Source organism: Lacerta agilis, chromosome 9 (assembly GCF_009819535.1).
Source record: "Lacerta agilis isolate rLacAgi1 chromosome 9, rLacAgi1.pri, whole genome shotgun sequence".
Taxonomy (NCBI): domain Eukaryota; kingdom Metazoa; phylum Chordata; class Lepidosauria; order Squamata; family Lacertidae; genus Lacerta; species Lacerta agilis.
Window position 1 is genome coordinate 28212330 of NC_046320.1, and position 26002 is coordinate 28238331.

The window sequence follows — 26002 nt, forward strand, 5'->3', positions numbered from 1 at the left end:
TGTTGTAAAACTTGTAGACTTGAAATAAGTGTATGTATTGTTTGTTTATTGTGATATTTTATACTTCAATAAATGTTAGGCATGCATGTGCATACACACACACACACACACACTACATTTCATGTTGTGGTAGATCCGTTAGAAAACCGTTAGAAAACCAACTTCTGCATGGATCCCACATGTTCAAATTTCAGATAATATAAATTATTCATGTCTCAATTGCCATCTCATCTCCTTTTCTGATGTATCCTTTTCTAATTTGTGGAATAACTTTATAATAAATAAACCACTTTCCTTCAGCTGGAACCTGAGGCAGAGAGGGAGTTCAGATGGGAAGCCAACTGTTATTTGAAAATATGTGCTTGCTCTGACCTCAGTCCTACCCTTCCCCCCTGCCAAGGGTCTTTAAACTGTGAAGGGAGCCATTGGGCAATAGGAATGTCTACAGGGTAGCTGTCCTATGGCCTACAGTGGGTGTGGGGAACTTTGGCCCTCCAGATGTTGCTGAACAACAACTCTCATCACCCCTAGCCATTTGCCATGCTTGCTGGGGCTGATGGGAGTCGTACTTCAGCAACATCCAAAGAGCCAAAGGTTCTCCATACCCAATCTATGGCAATGACTGCTACCTGGGTCCTTTTGTCCACAGTGGCTGGAGCCACAGTAAGGAGCAGAGGCAGAATGAAGGTTAACAGTGATTGGTGGTGAGTCAATGGGTGGGATAATGGGAAGAAGGTAAAGGAAGGGAGCAATTGCAAGGGGTAGGAAGGAGGTAGTGGAGGTCTCAGAGAAGAGGAGGAAGCTAAACACAGTTCGGCAGGCAAGGGGGGGAGGTGCATGGAGGGAGGACTGAGCACAAATGATGAACATAGGAAACTGAGTGAGACCATTGGGCCATTTAACCCAGTTTTGTCAACACTGACTAGCAGTGGCTCTTCCAAGGTAAGCGAGAACCTGTAGCCTGTGTTTTAGTTCCTCTGTGAATAATGGCTGTGGTGTGCTGTGATTGGGTGCTGAGTTCCACCATTTCATCTGCTCCATCATGGCAGAATTAGCACCAGTGCTATTTCTCCCCCTCTCTCATTGAAATTATTGGGAGGGAAATTCTTGGTGCCATCAATGGAAGGTATCTCTGTGGATTGAAGGAGCATAGGGTGTGTTCCTCCATCAGGGTGGTGGAGGTGGAAGGGGCTTCAGGCCCCTCAATATTTGTTGACAGAGAGCCAAGCACCCCCAATATTGAGGGGGCCACCATGTCCTGCTGCTGCTGGGAGAGCGCTCACGCACCAGGCAGGGATGAGACGTATCAAGTGACCTTGGGCCCTCTCATTGTGGAAGACAGGTCAGTGACCCTGTCCTCCACTTTGCTGCCCACATCCTTCCCATTACTCCACCCCATTTCAGCCCCTTTGCCAGTATATCTGTGGTGTTCTGCCAGTGTAGGTTATATTGTGGATACATTTGGCTTCAGGTTTTCCTCTGATAAAAGCTTATGAGCTTGATTCCACCTGATCCATTTATATTGAAGTGATTTGTGCAGATCCTTTTATTGTAAACCATAAAAGCTTGCTTACCTGAATTATAATCAGATGAATTCAGTATTGGAAAGTTTTTGCTTACAAATAAATAGATATGTGGGATTAAAACAAACAAATAAAATTAAAAATTTCTTCCTTGTTCTATGACTGGCAGTTTTTTTGGGGAAAGAAAATAATCTAAAATATTCTTCAGGTTTCTGTCTCACTCTTTTCTTATTTGTTACAGTTTATCATGCTGACATATATCTTCATGCTGGCCTGGTTGGGTGTTACAGCGTTCACCTCTCTGCCTGTTTACATGTACTTCAACATGTGGACTATTTGCAAAAACACCACCCTTGTGGAAGGGGCAAACCTCTGCTTGGACCTCCGTCAATTTGGTAAGTGAATGACTTGGGGATCAGTTTTATCATTTTATTTTATTTTTAAAAAAACCTCATTAAAATTCTTGCATCACTTTTAGAAATACTAGATCAAACATCTAGTCAACAATTGTCAGTGAATAAAATGAACACATTTTTAGTCAGCCTTGCTTGCAGGTGCAGAAGATAGTATTTGAGGACATGATGATGACAGCTTGTAAATTGTACACATAGTCCCTTTTCAAATTTCATGCTAAGCCAAATTGTAGCACTATGTGCATTAGTAGCAATGAGCCTTGAGCTTGCATGCTCCCTATCTTCTCTTACTATGCAAGGATAAAATTAAGATTTATTGCAGTTTTAAAGAAACTACAGTTTCTTTTTACATCCAAACAAACCATAGTTTAATGAGAGTTTTAAAACTTCTAATATCTTGCCCATGGTCACAGCAGTGGAGAGGCAGGAGAGGAGGAGTACATGAATCCAAGGCTTGTTCTTGCTTTTACACATAACATTAAGTCATGGTTTAGTCTTACAGCCAGACTGGGTCAAAATCTTTCTAACTAGTGAGTGCCAGACAAGTATGGCTGAGTCCTTTATTAGCTGAGGTTATTAGTGCATCATTCATGAAGGACAAGAAGCTGGATGGTCCCAGATTGGTGGTCGTGGTTTGGCCACTACTGATGATACCCACTTCTTCTTCTTCTCATTCTCATCTTGGTACTGACTTGGTGTCTTCTGGACATAATTCCTGATAATGCTGTTTTTCATTTGCCAAGTCCCAAATGGCTTGAGCCATACATATAGTCCACATTCTTCCTTGAGATCAAGTGCACCCTTTAGAAGAAAGTGAGAGCACATGGTGAGTTTGATTAGTATGTGGAGAGACATGCATAGTGGCTTCCTCCCAACTATTATACTTGCTTCCTGCTAATGAAGCATCAAAATCTGAGCCTGGCTGGGCTGACTTTTAGTGGTCAGAGTTAAGCCAAGCTCATATAATGTTTCATAATATTTTAGATATCATTGCATTATTTTATATTGCTGGTTAATTGTTTAGCCATTTTATTAGCATAGGCTGGGGCACCAGCTATGGCCCTACCTGGACAGAGCTTGCCTTGCTTCAGTTATCTTTGCCAGGGTAATCTCATGTTCAGACTACTGCAATGGGTTGTACATGGCACTGCCTTTGACAACAGCCCCCAAAGATCAAGTAAGTTTTTATTATGTCTGAGAGACTCTTAAAGGGAGTGGTGTTATATGAGCACATCATGCTGCCACCTCACCATCTTCACTGTTTAGGGAAGCTTTTAATGTTTAATAGATTATTGCATTTTAATGTTGGAAGCTGCCCAGAGTAGCTAGGGAAACTCAGCCAGATGGGCGGGGTGTAAATAAATTAAATTATTATTATTGTTGTTGTTGTTGTTGTTGTTGTTGTTATTGGCTCTTAGCCTATTTCCAGGTCCAGTTTGAGGTTCTGGTTTTGACCTGTGTGCTTATATGTTTCATGACTGGGACCATAAGGTCTTCACAAAGCAAGGTGTGCTGGGTGGCTTCAGGAAGCAGAGCCTTTTTAACAAGAGTAGTCCACCTGTGGAATTTGCTCAAGCCAGAGGCTGGCCTGGTACTTATGTTGGTGTGATTACGATACCAAGCAAAGGCACCCATATTGTGAGCCATTCTGACAACTTCATTACAGAATGGCCTATAAATACCATAAATAAATGCGTTTCCATGTGCCTATGATACATAAAAAATGTAATTAGGCTTGCCAGGGCCAAGGGCGCCCAATTTAAGGGCACCGAAACAAACTGACTCTGAATTGTTCTCATATTTCCATGTTACCAAGTAGTTTATTATCCTTTCGTCTTAAAAACAATCAGAGCCCATGTCTGAGTGCATTAAATGTTTGTCAACAGCTCACCGAGTCTTTAATCCATTACAGGAATTGTAACAATTGGAGAAGAAAAGAAGATTTGCACAATGTCTGAAAATTTCCTCAGGATGTGTGAATCTACTGAGGTAAGCGAAAGTATGAAAAGTCTGGTCATTATGGAAAGAAGGAGCTCACACACTTCCACTCCTTTCACACTTTAAGGGAATAATTTCATGATTTAATCTGGAATGCTCTCTTGTTATGAGCCCAGTTTACTTGCTTGAGACTGCTGCAGATATAGCAGTTTAAGGTTCACAGATACAACCATTGCTCCGTCTTCCGCTCCTTTTCTTAATATAAAAGTACTGTATAATATATTTCTAACAGTAGCAGTGAAGAATAAATGACTCCATTTGTATGGGGTATGAGCAGGGAATGTCATGTCGACACTGTCCACCCTGTGCTCCTCCTTCTCCAAACCTTTCTAATTCATATACTTAACTCATACATATACAGGTACACATATATTTTCTCATAAGTTCCATTAAAACGGAACCTTCCATGAAAGAGTATGTGTGCTTAGTCATAGCAACTCTTCCAAACCTCCACTCCATGGTGTGGAAGACCGGGAATGAGCCCTGGTGCTTACAAACTCATTTCCTCCCCTTCCACTTAGTCAACTGCTTCAATTCCCTTACTTCTGGGTTGGGAGCAAACCATATTTTGAGCTTGGCTAGCAGACAGACTGTGGTTGTGTGACATCCAGTTCAGATGTAAATATGTTTGGACCAGTTCACATAAATTATGTTTTCCCTTTGAGGTGAATGTAAAGCAGGTGAAGAAATGAGGGGGAGAAGGACTGTGCATGTCCATGCCTTGATCAGTTAATGCCAAAATACAATTTGGTGCTATTTCAGAGGTTTGGTTCAGTCTCCAAAAATGGCCCCAACCAAATGGGGAGCAATAGAATTCTGTATTGCAACATAATTCATACAAGTGTTCAGGGGCAATGCAACCAACCAACTAGCAAATGTTCACTTACACTGGTAGTGAATTTATAGAAGTCCAGTTGATTTATTCAGAATACCAATATCAAGACAATAATTTACATTACTTTAACATGTAATGCATGGTGCTGCCTCAGAAGAAAGAAACTGTAGTTTGTATACAGAATATGGCTGCAGGAGTACTAACTGGCAGTGAGTGCTATTAGCATTGTAGGCCAGTACTTCATCACCTTCACTGGCTCCCATTCTGTTTCCAGGCCCAATTCAAAAAGCTTTTTTTTTTTTACCCTTAAAGCTCTTCAAGGATTTGGAATAACCTTGGAGCTCCCTTCCTGTGGAGAAAACGGCAGCTCAAAATGATTAAACAGGCATTTGGAAGAGGTCTATGAGTGGGAATGGCCATTTTTGACCCTGCTGCTGGTTGGATTTTTTATTTTTTTAAAAAATCAGTTTAATATGATTACAATTATCAAACTCCTTGTGTGTGTTTACTGCCCTGGGAAGATGAAATGTGGTTTATAAATACCAATAATAAATAAATAAATAAATAAATAAATAAATAAATAAATACATACCTGAAAGACCACCTCTTCCCTTATATACCTACCTGAGCCCTGAGGTAATCAATGGAGGCTCTTTTCCAAGCTCCCCCACAAGCTGAGATATAGCAGGCTGACCAAGCAAGAAAGAGCCATCTCAGCAGTGGCCTCTCAGTTAAGAAATGCTCTCCACAGCAAGGCCTGTCTGGCACCTCCATTAATATATTTCTAGCACCAAGCAAATACCTTTTACCCTCACATCCTTTTTAATGGCTTGATGTGGCTGGTCTTCCTGGAACTTCTACATAGGGTTTTCCTCCTTTATTTACTGCTTTTATGATCTTGTAGCTCTCCTCTCTGTTTCATCCTGATGTTTTAGCACTGTGGTATGTAATTGTGTCGTTCTCAACTTTGTGGTTTTATATTGTTTTAAAAGTTTCCCAGAGAACGGCAGGTATAGGGCGACACAGGAAGATGTTTAATAGATAAATACTGAGCTGGTACTTACACAGTGGTACTTGCAGAATGTGACCTTACTATTGGTATTATTTGAGAGTCACCCCTATAGCAATGGTTATGGAGTGCCACAGAAATAAAATGAATGAATGAATATTGGGCTGCTTAATCCATGGGTAGGCAAATTAAGGCCCGGGGGCCAGATCTGGCCCAATTGCCTTCTAAATCTGGCCTGCGGACGGTCTGGGAATCAGCATGTTTTTACATGAGTAGAATGTGTGCTTTTATTTAAAATGCATCTCTGGGTTATTTGTCGGGCATAGGAATTCATTCATCCCCCCCAAATATAGTCTGCCCCCCCCCCAAGGTCTGAGGGACAGTAGACCATCCCCCTGCTGAAAAGGTTTGCTGACCCCTGGCTTAATCCATGCATGGCAGTGCAGCAGAACCTGGACTTTATTATTAGCATCCTCAATTTGAAACTTGTTTCCCTTGTTCCATTTACAGCTGAACATGACATTCCATTTGTTTATTGTGGCACTTGCTGGGGCTGGAGCCGCAGTCATCGCTATGGTAAGATATAGAAACCTTTCCCTTGGTGGTAAAAGTCACGATGAATGTAAGGGATGCTTGTTCTCTAAACCGAATAATATTAAATGTAATGTGCAAGGGCTTTATGTCCTATCATCCAAGTATTTTTTTGAAAGAGAAGAGCACATCCCACCTCATTTTATCCTAACAACAACCTATGAAGTAGCTTAGGATGAAAGCATGACTGACCCAATTTGATCCAATAAGCTCCGTGGCTAAGTAGGGATTTGAACCCAAGTCACTTTGGTCCTAGTGGGACACTCTGAGCCGCTAAATTTCTATGGCTTTTTTGGAATTCAGAGATCATCTGTAGTATCTCTTCTTCAGTATGCATATGGACCTATTTGCAATGAATTTTTCTGAACAAACGAGCAAACAAAAATACAAGGGTAACAGATGTACAAAATAAAATATGAAAAAATCTGTTCTGATGACTGACAAACAAATTCCATTTTGGTACCTCACACCATTTTAATACTGCAAAAATGTAACCATTAAAAAAGAAGAAGCTAGACATGCTTATAGTTTTGCAGAAGTATATGGCTATTGTTTGGTGCAGGAACAGAAACCAGAAGACTTCTGACATTTTTCAAACTGGGAAACATAATGGTTATCAGCAGTTTGTACAGCCCTTGTTGTATTGAAATAACAAGTCTGGAATAAGAAGAAAAACCAATATAGGAAGGACATGTTCCTGGTGGAACCAAAGGTCCCTAGCTCACTGCTAGCTCTATTAAACTTAATGTGTCATGATGTGGTTATGGTATCATATCATATAGTTCAGCCATACCCAACCTGGTTCACTCCAGGCACTTTGACTACAACCCCCATCTGTTCTAGGCAGCATATGATGGTTGGGGCTGATGGGAATTGTAGTCCAAAATGTCTGGAGGGCTCCAAGTTTGCACGTGCTGTGAAACCCTGAGTTTTGAGGGTTTTTTTTCTGTCTTCCCACTTTTCCACTTTTCCATTCCCTTGAATGCAAGCCTGTGGATAGGGAGTGTCTTGTTTTGATTTCATGTAAGCTGCTCTGGGAGCCTTTGTGGCTGAAAAGTGGGGATACAAATGCTTTAATTAATTAATTAATTTCAATCTCCAAATGTTCATCTGCCAACTGGACACATCTGAAATTGCTTCTTCTAACAGTGAAATAATGTGGGGTCTACAAGTTTACTGTTGTGAAGCAAAAAGGTGCTGCATTATGCCTCTGCAACAAAAACATCAAAACTATCTTTCATTTTCCAAAAGATAGTGATAAAGCTCTTGCATGTTTTATACAAATCTGAACTTGTCCACTTCTTTAATTTCCATAGTGATAAGATTGGTTTTTCAGTGTCCTCTTGTCAAAAATGGCTGTCTTCCTGTTCTGTGGCTGTTGAATGTGTCTCGGTCATTGTTTAGACAGCAAATAGACAGCAGCATGGTTGGTTGGACAGAACTTGGAGCTTTGGAACACACATTAATCTTTCTTGCTCAAGTCTCCATACTTGATTTAGCTACCTCTGCAGACCAGAACAAAGATTAATTAATACTTCAAAGCGGCTCCTTCTTTGAATGTGCAAAGCTGTGCAAATGCTTCTATCCATTATATGATATATTTAATTCATTTCCTCTTGGCTCTCCCAAAAGCAGGGCTGGTCAATACGCCATAAACCCTGAAATATAAGACAACGTTTTCACTGTTTAATTTATCAAAGTATGCTCTCTCAACAAGTACTTTGGCACAGAGAAATACTCCAAATCATTCAGCTGACTATGATTACAGAGACTTGCCAATTGCAAATAATTTCCAAAGGCTGCATTAAAAATGAATATTTTGGTTTGTATTCAATGTTATGCCTACTCAGAGCAGACCCATTTAAATTAATAAACATGTGTCTGAGGAGCTATGTAGTCCTTAAACTAAGCAACAGGCTGCAATTCAGAGAAGCAGCTAAGCCATCATAGAAGGCAGCTACCCTGACCTTATCTAACAAAGGTTGAGGTGGCTTCCTCATCCTCCAGAAATAGGCAGAGTCCCTTTCATATACTCTTTTCTTATCACCCTGTATAAAGAAGCAGTGCTGGGGACACTGATAAGACAGGACTGTCACTGTCACACAACTCCTGTCACACTGTGTGAGAGTTTATACCACAAGGATGGAGTACCTTTGGTCATCCTGATGTTGTTGGGATCTAATTCCCATCAGCCTTAGCCAAGATGGCCAGTGACTCCACATCAGGTTTTATCTCAAGTCAGGTAGGACAGCATCCTGAACTTCATTGGAAAGGCTCAAGGGCTGCAGAGCTTGCTGGCTTCCAAAGCTTAGGAGGAGTTACTTATCTGGACTTTGACAACAAAGCAATGAAACCCTATGGTGGTTTTTTGCAGTTTGTTAAACTTTTGGATTTATGCAGTGAACTGCCCTGAGATATACAGGTATAGGGCAGCCTACAAATTTAATAAAAATAAAATAAAATCCAATGTGCAGATTTCAGCATGGAAACTGAAACCCACCCAATTCAGTTCTAATTTGTGTCCTACACGCCTCCTTTGAGTGATAAGAGCCTGCCTTCTGGTACATGGCAGGTTTTTGTGCACAAACACTCTACTGATTTTTAACACTTGTAGTCATGCAAGTAGGGAAAAGAATGCTGTGGGAAGTGACTTAGACTCAAATTCTACTAGCCCATAAGATTAAATCAGTTTCTCATACAAAACAAATTCAGGCATCAACAATGTCTAAAAATAAGGGAAAGTGTCTTGCCTTGTATACATCCAGAAAGCCTTGACATGACACACTTAAGCTTTAGGGCAACCTGCTCATAAAAGTGTAAAATTCAATTACACAGGAGCCTTTTAGTGACGGAGTTGTCCAGTGAATTGTTAACAGATGGAAGAGAAAACCCCACAAACCTCAAACTACCTGCTTGAAAGAAAAGGAGAGCTCAATCTTCTGCATGTGGGCTCCCGTCATCCTGAAATTGACAAGTCATTTCAGAACTAATTAGTGTAGATATGAGAATAAGTCTACATAGTAGGATAAAGTTACCTTGACTATGTGCCTGGCTTGTGGAGCATCACCTTCCTTCATGAAACCAAATGTACACTGGATCAATGTCATTCAGCATATAAGCATCTTTTCAAAATGCCTTGGCATTGTTTTAACTTCTGTCAAGCAGGAGGGTAGACTTGTCAATGAGAACAGGGATCAGAAATGAGGAGAAATGGCAAGGGATACCATTATGGGAAGCAGAAAGACGATGACTAGGGCTGCATGAAATAGTTGAAAGTAGCATGCTGAAAATACTGTAAGTTACCTTTCCAAAGATTAATGCTGTTCTGCTGCTTTTTGAAATCTGATTGTGCCTACAGCAGCTTCTCCTCCCTCTTCCTTGACCCTTATTTGTCCAACTGGCTATAATGACCTTTGTGATCTTGCTTATGGGGTGCCAGGACATCATCTTGTCTGTTGTAGCGCTGTGACATCATAAGCAAAATCGTTTGGATAACCACAGCCATTAGAATCAAAGAAAGGTGTGCAAATGAGGGTGAGCATAGTGGAGTCAAAGAAGGACACTGGTAAACAACTTGGAAACAGACTGAATGTATTTGCAAGAAGTCACAGAAAACAGAGACTTGTGCAAACAAGCACAAAATAAAGCATGGTCAAAGGCTCCAGCTTCTCTTCTGCCTGGAATGCCATTTTGCCTAGTGAATACCATTGTCCCAGCCCAGCCTTTCAACTCTCATCAGCCCCAGCCAGCCAGAGATGTTTTGTAGGTGTCAGGAAGGCAACGAGTTGGCAAAGGATGTTCTAGACAATTCTTCTCTTTTTAGGTAAGGGCTGGAATGTGGCAGAGTCCAATAGAATCTGGCTTAGTGTGATGAAATGTGAAATAAATGTGATGAAACTCCATGGCATCTCTCTCTCTCTCTCTCTCTCTCTCTCTCTCTCTCTCTCTCTCTCTCTCTCTCTCTCAGGTACACTACCTTATGGTTCTGTCCGCCAACTGGGCCTATGTGAAAGATGCTTGCAGAATGCAGAAATATGAGGATATTAAGTCAAAGGAAGAGCAAGAGCTCCACGACATTCATTCTACCCGCTCTAAAGAGCGACTCAATGCATACACATAAGAAAAAACCTTGTCTTACTTTCTACCATTGAATGATTTGTTGTTTAACTAAAGGCCATCCATCTATCCATTAAAAAAAAATAAAAAATGAAAAGTGCTTCTCACAAAAGATAGCTAGGGTGACATCTACATCACCCCTGTACAATTCTTGCTTGGCTAGCACTTGGTTTTCCTAATTAGTTAATAGCTTGTGTGATCAGTCTCTACTACAAAGCTCCCGAAACAGCCCTTTCCCGAATCCTAAAGTGATTATTTTCTGTTAGATCAAGAATACTAACTACTGTCAAATACGGAGATGTGTTTGATTTTTTTTAAATCACTTTGTATGTGTTATGCATAACACCTTTTTGCATTGTTTCTTATATGTTTTTGAAGAAGAAAAAAAGCTTTTTATACTTTTTAGTTTGGATTTTGGTAAGTACTTTAACTACAGGTATACTTCAAAGGGACCACGGTACATCACGTACAATTTCTTGAGGAGGCACACTGCTGACATTCCTTCAGATTTGGAAATCTTGCCCGGTGGACCGGTGGGCATCTTGACAGAGGGGTCCTGAGAACATTTTAAACAATCAAAGGTGCAATTTCTAAATTTGTAAGAGTAGGTAAAAAACAAAACAAAAAGAAGTGCTTCTTATCTTTGTTAACATTGTATGATTCTTCTTCATGTACTTAACAGAGTGTTATTCTCTCTTATCAAAGTTCCATTGGTGGCTATTCATGTTTATATTGTGAGCATGCAAACCGTAGTGCTTGTAATGCATGGCCATTTGTCTTTCTCAAAGCATATGATACCGCGGTTACCTTCCAAGAGTCGCAGTGTATAGAACCAATGTTACATACAGCTATGCGTAGGTTTCTGCAGAATGATCGCTGTAATCCCACAATGGTTATGCTGAATTGAAGCTGTTCATGTGCCGATGTGAGAAATTGCTGCTTAGCTACATTTATGAAAGTGATATATCTATAATACAGCAACCTCTTAAGGGTCAGAAGTCTTTTTACCTGCTTTAAAAATTTAAGTGGATTGCACCTGTCTGAACTATACATATACTGTATGTGATATATTTAAAGGAGGCTTCCATAAATGTAATAGCTTGGCTTGTAGCTTTCCTACACACATACTGGTTTACCTGGCTTATGTTAAAGTGAGGTTAATGGCTGCTACTGGACCTATTGTTTGGAAGTGTTAGTAATATATTTGAACCTTTATTTTGAGTAAGAAAATATTAAGAGAAAAGTCAGTAATGTTAATCTGAAAGAAGTACCTGTATTAAAAAAAGGAAAAAAAAATAAAAACCATACAAAAAAAGGGGGGACATCAGTATTATTGGACCAAAATTGGTGTTTTTAATTTTCTTTTTTCTTTTGCCTATTTCTAATGCTACAAGAATGCTGTAAAGTGTCTTTTAAAGTGATGTATCCTGACAAGACATTTTTGTCAGCGTTTTAAAAAAAAATCCTAGCTAGTTTTGTGCACTTATTGGACCATTGTGAATTCTCTCTCAGTGTAAGTGCATTTCTAATAAAAGTTCTTGAGTAAAACTCTTCTTTGTACTATTACTAGTCATGCATCATCAGTAATTTTTAACAATTCTTGTAGTAAGTAGAGGGTAATACTATAGTTACTTGTGGCATGTTTATGCATCAAGTAGTATTAGTTAATTTTGATTTTTTTAATTATAATTTTTTAACTTTTTTTTTTTTTACACTTTACTGTCTTACGGGGTCAACATTTTCTGATATGTGCAGTACCAGTATTTACAGTTCTGCAGAAAGTATTATGAACCTCTTTCGATTCTATATTGTAGTGTTTCAGTTTTGTGTCTTAAAACAGTGTGATGATTTTTAAAACAGTGTCTTTTAAACTCCTGTAATGATGTTGATGCTTTTGGCTTTTCTCTGGTATTAGAGTTTGTATTTTCACAAAGAATGCTTTGTAGCAGGCATTACAATTAATCTGTTTTGTACATAAATGTGCCAACAGCTTGATGGTGGCGTTTTTGAAATGTAGAACCAAGTGCTTGCAAAAATGTAATAAATACACTTGTGTACTTTGTGTACTTATTAGTTGTCCGTGCTTCATTTTTCACCTTTTGATATAAAATTTTATGTATTGGAAATTTCAGAGGGGAAATGTTGTTAACCGTGCTCTTGATAAGTTACTGTTTTCTTGTTTTTCAGAAGGAACATTCCCCAACCTGATTGTTCTGTCAAGAGTGTATTAAATCTAAAGGCTTTGCTTTGAGGCAGGGGTCCCCAAACTAAGGCCCGGGGGCTGGATGTGGCCCAATCGCCTTCTAAATCCAGCCCGCGGACGGTCCGGGAATCAGCGTGTTTTTACATGAGTAGAATGTGTGTTTTTATTTAAAATGCATCTCTGGGTTATTTGTGGGGCCTGCCTAGTGTTTTTACATGAGTAGAATGTGTATTTTTTATTTAAAATGCATCTCTGGGTTATTTGTGGGGCATAGGAATTTTTTTCCATTCCCCCCCCCCCAAAAAAAAAAATATAGTCCGGCTCACCACATGGTCTGAGGGACAGTGGACTGGCCCCCTGCTGAAAAAGTTTGCTGACCCCTGCTTTAAGGTTTTAATGGAGCTTCTTCAGAGCTCCAGTACTAATCAAGTTTCCAACATTCACTTTAATATCAGGGACAACTTTGCATGTACATCCTCAGGAGAGATTCCACAGGACTTAGGAGAGGACTTATGATCCTAAAGTATCACCTTTGAGTTGGGATTGTGTTGTCCCTGCATTCTCCCTTCCTACTTATCTCAGGCACTTGTAGTCAGGGGCAGAACACCCTGTTTCACCATTTGAGGCAAAACAGGAAATGCTCCCCTGCCCCTGCCACCACCTCTGCCAGCTGTAGAGAAGCTGGTGAAATTTCGCACGCTCTACAAGATCTCACACAATTTTGGTGAGATCTTATCAGAAATCAGTATTGATGCTGGTGACATTTCTCTGCCAGTGACAGAGGCAGCGGGGCATGTGAGGGTGCCACCTTGGAGGCTTCCACTCCCTGAGGCAGTGGCCTCATACCACCTAATGGCTGTGCTGGCCCTGCTTGTAGTGTCAGCCTCTAGGCCATGCCAAGTAACTATGTCAAGCCCTTCAAAGGAATCTGCCTTTGGCTGAGATACCTCTCAACCAGTTGCTTTGAACTGCAAGTTGGAGAGTGTTGTACTCAGGTCCTGCTTTCAGATTTCCTATTGGGGTGGGACCTTTGGCCCACCAGTTCTTTCAGAAGTATAACTCCCATCATCCCTGGCCACTGTCTATGTTTGTTGGGGCTGATGGGAGTTGTAGTTCAGAAACATCTGGAGGACCACAGGTTTCCTACACCTTCCATAGGTCACTGTGAAACAGGATGGTGAACTAGATGGGCCTTTAGCCTGAGCAATCAGGACTCTTCTTATATATTTAGGTATTCCTTTTCAGTGGGTTGTGGCGGGGTTCTCAGTGCTTTGTCTCTTAACAGAAATCCTAACTGTCAGCTCCAATTCTACCCTTCCTCACATTGGAATGCTTCATATTTGTTTCAGCAGGGAATACTGAGAATACAAATAGGCTCTTTTCAATAAGCTAAAATCAAAGCTCCGGCAGTTATTTTTCCCTCTTGGCATTTTATGGGCTGTGTGGGCAAGTTTTGAACCATCTCATGATTTATTTTAGCGCCCTGACAGAGTAAGCAGCTTCCTCTGAGCAGTGAACGGAATCTATGAGACTCCAGCAGGAACCCTAAAATTGTTCTGGTAAGTTCAGAAATTGGGTGTACAAGTAGACCTGCAGCAAATTGTTGCCATAGTATGCAGTGCTCTTGTTTACGGTGCCAGCCTGCCAGCCATGCCTTCATTCAGAACACTCCATTCCATCTACCACCCACCCCAATAGTCACTGAGCAATCTTTGACCCCAATCGTTCTTGGGGGGTGTTGTGGGCATTTTCTCCATTTACAACTTTTTCAAAAATATTTTGTTTGTTACTTCTGTTAACCTTGGGGACCCCACAAACCTCTTGATACCTGCCTTTTGCGCATGGCTAGTATCATTTTGGTTACATAAGCAATAGCACACACAGCCCAAACATCAGAAATACAGGGCAGCTATAGAAGTCCTTGAGGAAGGAATCCATATTCTAATTACAACATGTACTTCTATCATGTTACATTTTTGTCTGTTTGTCAGTGATTGGCTAATAGGAGCATTGTTTTCTAGAAAACGTGAGAGCCAGTATTTGAAGATGACTCTTTTTTTAAAGGAACATTTTTCAGCATCTTGCCTTTGGAGTCAATTTATTACTTTATGAATCTGTCATGGATTCTCTAACAACTGTCTTATGTGTCAGAAGCCCACAATATAAGAATAGACCTTGGTTCAGAATAACATCAGATCAAAGATAATTGATATTCTATTTCTTACGCCATACATAAACATTATTTTGGAGTGGGTATCTTCTTTGCTGAAAAGATCAAGAAATTGGAATGACAGTGTCTCATTAGTTCTTAGCCTTGGGTGTTACTGATATCCATATAGTTGGATGATTATGCACATATGATAATACAATTTATACTGAATGTATGACTGCAAAGCTATCTTAATTTTTTTATGAGCAATCTATGGCTACTGTGTATCCTCAGTCCTAAAGAAAGGTAGTAATGAGTATCATTATTTCAACAGCTTTTCCACCACCATATTGTTGATATATTCTGTGCATTCAGGTTGATTGGACCACTATTCATCTCAGCTTTTTTAAAAATGCAATCCTATACCTGCTTATCTGGGAATAAGCCTCACTCAGTGGGACTTACTTTTGAAAACTGATGTAAAAATTGGGGTTTGGCTTTTGCTGCCAAACAGACAAATAAATAATCAGCCTTGCTTTTCACTGGATCCGGTCTCCATCCATTTTTCTCTCACCGATCATGGACTCAGGGGACGCAGAGTCAAATGGAGAGTTGGGCAGCAACAGCCATGTCTGTCACGTCACACACACAAGATTTCATTTGCTCTACCCACTGTCTCTCTCTTGTAAACAGTCCTTTAGTGGTGAATCAAACGAGACTTGAATCCACAACGTTTGTTAACAATTGGAGAGGTTTTTTCCTTGGGATTGGTAGGGTAGAAGGCAGAGAGGTCAACAGTAGGTGGAGCCAGCCAGAGCCAATGAAAGGAGCTAGAAGCAACGATGGACAGAGCTAACTAATTTTGTTATTGTGTCTATCCTCGCCCCAGCTGAGTTTTACAAAGACAACCCTGAGATTAAGGAGAAGTCTGATAGCCGCTGCCACCCACTGGACTGGATGCAAGCAAGGAGGCAGGCAGGTGGGGCTGGCTGAGGACAGACTGAGCTTGGTGGGGCAATGTCCCATCTGCTCCAATGCATCAGCCTCTACTGTTCATTAATATTGTTACAGGCCACCCCAATCTCCACCAAGCAGGAGCAAGATTCCAGGGGTCTTGGCACTTAACCAGGGATTGTGTTCCTTTGGAATGAGGCATGGTGGAGTCTGTAGGGTTTTAACAAAATATGATTTAATTACACATATTTACACCAAGGTTTAGGTGTAAGAGACACCCCAATAGTGTCTCTCGTTCCTCTCATAGCTTCAGCCAGCAATTAGGCTTGAAATAAGTATTTTTTATTTTCCCAACCCACCCCAAACCTAACAGCTTTTCTCATAGGCACCAAATCCAGGGGGCCCTGGGTGCCTAGGCACTCACAAAATTTTCAATGTGGGTGCTTTGCCAAGCAACCCAAAGCACTGCAGCAGGGTGCTCTGTTGGGCCTTCCCACTGCATGTGCTGCACATGATGTCACACACACATGCTGAGCACCCACAGTGTTGGATGGAACCCTGCACAGCTGGTCTTCCCTCTCTAACTGCAATCTCCAAGAAGATCACTCCCTTCCTCAACAATTAAGCTTGCAAATCCTTGTCCTGGAGCCAGTAGAAGGCTCTTTTGAAACCTAATTACAGTGTCAGGTGCTGTTAGAGTTCACAGCTGTAAATGAGAGGGACAACATTTCCCTTTCCCGCATTGTCTGTTCCTCCCTGAAATCACCTCTCCTTGGTTGAAATTGGGCTTTAAGGATGCTAAGAAAAGTCTTCTTTGGAATCTAATTGTGGCACAAGGGTATTTTTTGGAAGGGGAGGTCACAGTGGGGAAATGAAGAGTTAACTTTCCTCTTTCTAGTTGTAAACCCCCAGATTTCCCCCATGTCACAATTAGGGTTGAATAGAAGGCTTCTTTCAAGCTAAATTGCAGCTGGAGGACAGTGGTGGGGGGCTATGGGTGCATGTGCACCCATAGGTGTTTCATTGATGGCCTATGAGCTACAGTTAAGTAAGATGTAAGGCATGTATAGAAGCTTATTTGCCTTGTTACCTTCCAGCTCTCAGACAGCTTGTAGTAATGGGAGTGCAGTCAAAGCTATTCAAGGATTAATAGTGCATGTCCTAGCTTTGCACATTAGTCAAAGCTAGCTAGGGGAATGTTTACTAGTAATGGCAAAGGATTTCCTGACTTGGGAAGGCTTATTTTGACAGAAGCTAAGAAATTATATTAGCATTGCAAGAAAATAAGCCCATTTGTTATTTAAGTTTACATAATATAAAAGGAAATGGAAAACAGGAAACGGGAATATATATATAAATGGGAGAAAGCATTTCATTAATCAGACCTTGGGAAAGTGATGATAGTTAAGCTTTGCTGTAGTGCACTGGAAATAGGCAAGGGTGTTCACAATGCAGGACACACGAATACTCTATTTGTTAATGTAATTGTGGCTAATTATAATTGTTTTAAATCTAATGCTTCTGAGTTCAATTCAGTTCATTCAGAGGCCCCCAGAGGGAATCATTTTTATTTCATTTAGTGGATGTTTAGTGAATGTTGTTCACAAGATTCACATGTAAATTTATTAACTTATTTAGAGTATTTATACAGTATAGACCATCCTATAAGAAAGCCTCGGGGTGGACATAACAAGAAATAAAACAATTTAAAGTATAATCTCTTTCTCTTTCTCTCTCTCTGGCACACACACATAGACAGACATGGAGCATCAGTCACAGAGAGAGATATTAGAGCTAAAACAGATTAAAAGTCCATGGGAAATTTTAAAAATTGCCTGGCACTGAAATTAGCCCAGGTAAGCCACAGCTTGGGAATCACGACTGAAAAGGCCCTTGCTGTATCTCATGCATAGGCAGACTCGGCCCTCCAGATATTTCGGGACTACAACTCCCACCATCCCTGACCACCGATCCTGTTAGCTAGGGATGATGGGAGTTGTAGTCCCAAAACATCTGGAGGGCCGAGTTTACCTATGCCTGCTGTATCTCATTTGTTGGGTGCATTTGGAGAAGGAGCTTCAAAGATCTCAAGGTCTGAGTAGGTACGTGTGTAGGGAGGTGATTTTTCAGGTCCCTTGGTTCCAAAAATTAAAGGGACATAACTACAAGTCAAAACCAGAATTTTGCATTTCACCTGGAATGGTCTTGAGCTAATGAAAATTGTGAAACACCAGTATGATGCACTCACATCAGTGAGCCCTTCTTAGCAATCTTGCAGCCTTAGTCTGAATTAACAAGTTCTTGGACCATTTTCAAAGTTACCCATGCACAATGCATTGCAGTGGTCCAAGAAGGAAGTTATCTGGGCAGCAATAACCCAAGCAAGGCTATCCTTGCTCAGGTAAGGCTGTATCTGGCATACCAGCCAAAACTGCAAGCTCCAGAGAGGCAGTATGCACATCCAGTAGCTAAGATGAATCAGTGAGCACTGAGAGCCTGGTTCTTTAAGGCAGAGGTAGGGAGCCTCTTTCAGCCTGGGAGCCATGTGTCCTTGTTGGCAATCTATTGGAGGGTGCATGCCTGTGAGATAGTTGGTTATGCCTTCAGTTAATTGGTAGATAGTTCAGTGTCTATCAGCTGTTACATTGCTCACAATTGATGCATTCCCATGTTATTATAGACCAGGCATAGGCAAACTCGGCCCTCCAGATGTTTTGGGACTACAACTCCCATCATCCCTGACCACTGGTTCTGTTAGCTAGGGATGGTGGGAGTTGTAGTCCCAAAACACCTGGAGGGCCAAGTTTGCCTATGCCTGTTAAAGACTATAGTAAGAAAAAGGCTCCTGAGCAGTTTGCAAAACATAGAAAGCGATTATAGAACAATGTTCCTGTAGTCAATAATTAAAAATGCACCATAATTGAAATACACAAGGAAACAATCCCATTAAACCATTAAAACATGGGTGTCCATAATTAAAATATGCAATAAAGCGATCTCATTAAAACAACACAGCAATTAAGACAGGAGAGTCAAGTTGAAAGATCAGGGGAAGTGCTGGTGTAAACAGGTGCACCTACAAAAGCTGACAGGATGCCAGTCCGCATGGGATCTCTCTCGTTTCATCAGGGAGTGCAGTCCAGCACACTGGTGACAACAGTGGGAAAAGTCCACCTATGGGTCACTACAAGCTGATACTCACCAAACTGCAGTCAGACTAACTAGCTTCCATTTATTGATCTTAATTTTGTTACTGGGCAACAGAGGGGAAGTTGGTTTTGCAGGTAAGCTTTTCCAGAGTTTTTCAGGGCCTTATGTGGAAATAACAAGACCTTAACTCTGGCTCAGTGGCTAATTGGCAGCCAATGGAGATCCCTTATGTGGTACTACTCAATGCTCAGGCCAGTGCATTCTGCGCTAGCTGCAGCCTCTGGACCAGCCGTACAGAAAGCCGATTGCCGTCTCCTCCATGAATCTGTCAAATCCTCTCTTTAAAGTCATCCAAGCTGGTGGTCACCGTTGCTTCCTGTGAGAATGAGTTCAATAGTTTTGTGATGTGTGAAAAAGTACTTTCTTATATCTGTCTGGAATCTTCCAACAATCAGCTTAATTAAATGTCCATGAGTGTTCTGACTGAAGAAGCAACACTTTTCCAACTCTACAATATTCTCTTTAACGTGAGGCAACCAGAACTTTAAACAGAATTCCAGAGGCTTAGGTGAGGGGCAGGTAGTAAACAAACAAACAAACAAATAATGCAGTTATACCATAGATTTGTATAATGGCATTATGATGTTGATAGTTTGATTTCCAGTTCCTTTCTTAGCATTCCATCATTGCCTTTTTTACAGTTTCCATGCATTGGGCCAATGTCTTTTTCGAACTGTCTATTATGACTCCAATATCTCTTTTTTTTTTTTTAATTTATTTATTTATTTTTACAATACCTAATCATACACTCATCATACTGGGTATAAAAAATATAGATACAAAATCAAAAAGCAGAAAAAACAAAAACACAAACAACACAACAATAATGATATAACATAAGATACCAGCCATGAATAGCACCAATAACAGCGTTAACGCATAACAACATATAAAGAATTATATAAAACGACTATTCTATTATTTTATACACACACACACCCCCACCACCACACCCACACCCACACCCACCAACATTACAATTCTTCTTTAATTCTTAACTTAAACATAAGTTATTAACCTTAACTAAACTTTAATTTCATACATAAAAAAACACACATATGCACACATACAGACTTCCTGTCTTTCCTGATAAGCATTCCTTTTCTGCTCTTGAAAGTACATAACATTTTCATTTATCCTTTATTCAATTCCAAAACCTTCTACAAAACCAAACACAGCTTCTTTTTCTGACTTAGTGTATTTTCCTCCAGGATCATTCAAAGGCCACCACGGACTTTATACCATTTTGGATGCCTTGCAGGTATTTTGTATATCTCTCCCATTTTTTCACAAATGCCTGTCTATTATTTCCTCTCAAGCTACTGGTTAGCTGGGCCATCTCGACATACTCTTGAAATTTATATTGCCATTCTTTTACTTTTGGTACGCACTCCCCTTTCCAGTTTAATGCTATCAGCGTTCTTGCAGCTGCCGCTCCATACAGAAAAATTTCTTTTGAGCTCTCTGGGATGTCATTCTCAATGATACTTAGGAGGAATGCCTCTGGCTTTTTAAGGAAAGATACTCCTAAATTTTTTTTAAGTTCTTCATATATTAGGTTCCAGAACTCCTTGATCTTTTTACAGGTCCACCACATGTGGTACATGTCTCCGTTGACTTCAATGACTCCAATATCTCATTCTTCATCAGTCACCACCAGTTCAGACCCCAGCTGTGATTAAGGACCATCCCAAACTTTTGAAACTTTCCACCCTTAAGCAACTTTCAGAAGAGTGGGAGGACTTTTTGTTTTTTAAGGCTGTTACTGTATAGAAAAATATATGTTAATATTCCACAAACTGAGAAAGTTAAACACATGGGCAGCTTTAGTTCTTTACTTACCGGTTTAATTCGTCATTTGTATGTTGTTTTCAAATTGTTGCTTTTCAAATTACTATAGAGATTTCTGTTTCTACAAGGCAGAAATGTCAAGCAGCATTTATCTAAACAGGGAAGTATTTTTTCATCAATGAATGTTTGCCAACACTTTCATTCTCATTCAGGTCTTTCTGGAACTTATTTATCAATCCCCTTTACATTCCTTTTGAAGCAACCTCCTCCTCTCTCCCCGACCATGAGCCTTAAAACTTCTAATACCCAAATATCACAAGAACACTGTAGGGCTATGGTGAAACTATAGCAGCAATGCATTCTGCTGAGAGAAGTCCTGAATAAAATGCACTCTCCTGTGCCATCCTAGAAAAATAGGTTTTTATTTTTGTTTTGTGGAGTTACAATGTTCTGGAATACCCTGCACAGCTGTGACATTTGCAGCTCATAATGGTTTTTTCTTAAAATCAAGTGACTTTGAGCAACCATTCTAGGCATTCTGATGTTGGACATGGCTTCCATCTGCTCACCTCTCTTTCAAAGGAATCACAAAAATAAAATAAAATGCAGAAGAAAGTCAGAAACTACTCCATGCTCATGTCCACATTATGGCTGTAGGGAATTAGAACACCAAATTAAATGCTGGACTTGAAATGCCACACTTAGGAAAGCCTCAAAATAACACACTTTGTTTGAGAATGGGGACGGTGAGCCCACAGGCTGCAATAGGTCCACCAAGTCATTTTAAGTAGCCCATCTCCCTCTCCTACCCATCACAGTGCTGAATAGAGGTTCCCTTTCCAGCCCACCACAGTGATAGAAAGGAAATTGCTGCCTCTGTTCTTCAGAAGCCACTTTCTGGAGAGTAGACACAGTGGTTGCCCTTCTTACTGGAGTTCTGGCATGGGAAAGGTTCAAACTCCTCCACGCAGCCCATGGTTGTGATGGGTAAAGCACCCAATGGCAGCACTGGGCTGAGAGGAGGGGTTTAAGCTTCACCTAACCTACTGTTGTGAAGCAGCAATTTGGCTTGCCATCATAGCACTGGATGGGTGGAGATGAAACCTCTCTTCTCTATCCGGCACTGCAATGGGGGTGAGAGTGCTGTGCACCTGCATGTGGGAGAGTTGAATCTAAGAAACATAGACGAAATGAATCAGCAGAAGTACTCAAGGAAGTCATGTTTCTTCTGACCAGACTAGTACCTGCCCCCACCCAAACCTTTTAATATCTTACTTAGAAAAAAGATTTCCCCGAGGAAACCAGACAACTGGATGCATGCTTCCAAAACCCTCTATACTATAAGAAAGACCAACACAGCAGCGTTTAGCCTGCTGTGAGTAAACTGAACCCCTTCTAAGGATATGTGAAACCAAAGGTATGGCAGAGAATGAAATGGATCCATCTTTTACTTCAACAAAATTCTGAAATGGGTTGCAGAGTCTGGAACAGATTCCAGAATCCATCCAGCAGGTGCAAAGAGGCATATCCAGTCTCTTGGAACCTCCACAGCTCAGAGCACATGAAGTGGAGAAGGACCTCTGAGGTGTTTTGGGGTGCCCCCTGGTGCCTAGAATAATAGCATCTGGTGTAACCCAAAGGTGGTGCCTTCAAACCACTAAGGCATGCTTTTATGCAGCCAAAGCATATTAGCCAGTATCTACTGGGGTTGGAGGGACGCGGGTGGCGCTGTGGGTTAAACCACAGAGCCTAGGGCTTGCTGAACAGAAGGTTGCCGGTTCGAATCTCCGCGATGGGGTGAGCTCCTGTTGCTCGGTGTCAGCTCCTGCCCACCTAGCAGTTCGAAAGCATGTCAAAGTGCAAGTAGATAAACAGGTACCGCTCTGGCGGGAAGGTAAATGGCGTTTCCGTGCACTGCTCTGGTTCGCCAGAAGCAGCTTTGTCATGCTGGCCACATGACCCGGAAGCTGTACGCCAGCTCCCTTGGCCAGTAATGCGAGATGAGCACCACAACCCCAGAGTTGGGCATGACTGGACCTAATGGTCAGGGGTTCCTTTACCTTTACCTTTACTGGGGTTGGAACACATGAGTCCTAGCTCAGCTCAATGGTGTCCTGGGCTATCCATAGAAGGTCCTCTCTCATACTCAAGCCTCTGGTTTAAACCATCCACTTGTCATGCAATGTGCAATGTGCACATTTTTGAAGAGGTCAAACTGCACTGCAGTGTTGTTAATTCTGTTCCATCTCCTTGGATTTCTTCCGTGGTAGAATTCTGGAATAACTTGAATCCCTTCTTGAATTCTCCTCCCTTCCCCTTTCTCTAGAGCTAATGCTACAAACTGCCTCTCCACCAATCACACATAGCAGTTACAGTGGTACCTCAGGTTACATACACTTCAGGTTACATACGCTTCAGGTTACATACTCCGCTAACCCAGAAATAACACTTCATGTTATCTTGATCTCCCGCTGCCGCTGCGCTGCCAGATCACAATTTCTGTTCTTATCTTGAACTTTGCTTCAAGATAAGAACAGAAATTGTGATCTGGCAGCGCAGCGGCAGCGGGAGATCCCATTAGCTAAAGTGATGCTTCAGGTTAAGAACAGTTTCAGGTTAAGAATGCTGAACTCACCCACTGAAATAGACATGCTTAACTTTTGTGGATCATGAGGATCAGGCCCAGAGCTTGAATTCAATTTCTTTCTATTGTCACAGCAACGGTTTACAACTGAAGAACGTGCTCGTTAGAGTCAATGTATTTATAGCAGCCAAAATAACATTTCAGCCCACAGCATATAGTTGTTTATAGATACCATGTACCAAATGTGTTTTTTCTCTTACCTAAGTGGGGAGAAATGCTATTGTGTCCTCTGCAGCATTAAATTACCAATTGGGTCTGATAAACTGACATACTCAGCCTGTTGTGTGAGTGATGCTCGTCTGAGTTTTAATTATCATTCAGGAGATGTTTTGCCTGCAAATTTATTCTGTGTTGGCTTTCTCTTTTGGGAAGAAAAGCTAGCAGAAGTGAATGTGTGTGTTTCCAAGCCCTCCTGGATTTAAGTCATTGCAGAAAGGCTTTACTAAAATGCTAGATAGCTGCGGTGCTTAATCAGTAAAGAGGGTGTTTAGTCTGAAAGAATCTCAAACCTACTGAAGAATGGATGCACTCTTGCTGCTCTTCCTGTCTCCATAGAGCCTGATTTTCTGAATTTTAATGAAGACGGGAAAATGGCTGAACAACAGAATGAAGCAGAAGAGGAAGACTGGGGGGAACATGCTTATTTGAAACTTGCAAAATACCGACATCTAGTGACCACAGATGTGGATCACAAATTCAAGCATGGATTTAGGGAATACCTTGCTGGATTACGTAATCAAGTGGGTTGAACTGAATTGACGCTGTACCTAGTAAGACACCAAAATCTGTCTCCACTTTTTCTAATATCTGAACTATTTTGTCTTTTCCTGTCCTAAGACTAACATAGCTTTGATGAGACGTGCTGGTGTATTGCGATGTTTCAACAGTCAATATTTTTCATGCACAGCTTTGTATCTGACTTCTTCGCCCTATGTTCTTTAAGCAAAGCCTAATTATAACCTAATTAGCAAAATGTGCTTTGCCGTCCTGCTGCTCCCCCCCCCAAAGAACAGATTCATTCAAATCATAGCAACAGAGGAATGTAGCGGCAGCTTCTTCTTTTATTTTTGTTCTGAGCTAAAATAAAGGATGTAGATTTCAATCATGCTTGCTTATAGTATGTTATAACCTGTTTTATGGACTGCAGAATCTCTTTTTTCTAGAAATCAGAGATGGTGGTGTCAGATGAGGGGGCACTGTACGTGTAAAACATTTTAAATGACTTGAACTGCACACACTGAGACATTTTGAAGTAAGCATATCTAGGATCAAACTATTCATGGCCCATTCAAAGGCATTCCTTCTATATAACTGGGGGTTTTTATATAATTTTTTATATAAAAAACAGATCCTTTTAGTTTAATTTTTGCCTTAAAAACACTCCTTTGAACATTAATAATGAGAAGCCTGCAAGCAGGACCTCAGCACAATAGCACTCTCCCTACTTGAGATTCGCAGAAACCGATATATACAGGTAGCTATTGATAGACCATCCTCCATGAATTTCTCTAACCCTCTTCTAAAGTAATCTGAATCAGTGGCCATCACTATATCCTTTGGCATCAAATTCCATAGTTTAAGTCTGTGCTGTGTGAAGAAGTGTTTACTTTTGGCTATGGCCTTTTAAGCTCTAAGTGACAAATCCCAGCTTCCGCAAAGGAAGCGAAATTTCTCTTGGCTGGGAAAAGCCCTCACAGTAGCTTTGGAACAGGAGATGCTAATGAGACACACAGCTCTAAAATGTGTGTATTTATTTATATTCTTACATTTATGCCCCACCTTTCTTCCAAGGTGTCATGCATGTTTCCAGGCAATCACCCATCCAGGCCTTGAGCAGACCTAGGCCTGCTTAGCTTCAGCATGTTGGTGGCTTCAGGGGTGTAGCAAGGGGGGGCATAGGGGGAGGGCCACCCCATGTTCCATAATGGAGGGGGTGACAAATTATCAAGGAACAATTACTGCCCTACTAGGGCAGTTCATAAAAAAAACTATTAAGGTCTTAGCTTACTATACTATGGATTATATAGCTATATATGAAATTTCATGCATATCGGTTAATATCTTGACCCTCCTCCACCAAAACAGCTGTTTACTTGGCTGTTTTCCTATGTCGTGAAGGCTGAAATTTCAGTTCAGTGGAGCACTTACTGTTCCCAACCCTAACCCTGTGGAAAGCCATCTAATTAGACTTTAATTTGATTTTGAGATGTTTTTAGGAGGTAAATTAATTATTGTTTGATTTTATACCAATGTTATGTATCTGATGTTAGCTACCCTGAGCCCGACTTCGGCCGGGGAGGGCAGGATATAAATAAAAGTTTTATTTTTATTATTACTTGTTATTATTCCTTTGTAAGAAAATATGAAATAACGTAAAACCATTTTTTGCAGGGGGGATTAATGGGGGGGGGGGTGACAAGAAATTTTCTGCACCAGGTACCACCTGACCTTCCTATGCCTCTGGGTGGCCTTGTGTCCTTTCCGACTGCTGGGAAATTATGGGAAATTAGCAAGGAAGGAGCTCAGGGCCAGGCGGTTTATGATGAGTCACCGGAAGGAAAAGCAG

General features: G+C 41.0%; 1 protein-coding gene across 3 annotated transcripts in view; it reads left to right on the forward strand.

Annotated features, from left to right (window-relative positions):
• The window catches only part of GPM6A (glycoprotein M6A), a 181028-nt gene extending 168473 nt beyond the window's left edge, over window positions 1-12555 (forward strand). For all 3 annotated transcript variants that reach the window (XM_033159860.1, XM_033159857.1, XM_033159858.1), the window contains 4 exons: window positions 1765-1918; window positions 3849-3925; window positions 6289-6354; window positions 10337-12555. In XM_033159860.1, the coding sequence (XP_033015751.1) occupies window positions 1765-1918; window positions 3849-3925; window positions 6289-6354; window positions 10337-10489 (450 nt within the window). In that variant the 3' untranslated portion in view covers window positions 10490-12555. The remainder of the gene's footprint in view (window positions 1-1764; window positions 1919-3848; window positions 3926-6288; window positions 6355-10336) is intronic.
• Window positions 12556-26002: the final 13447 nt, after the last annotated feature.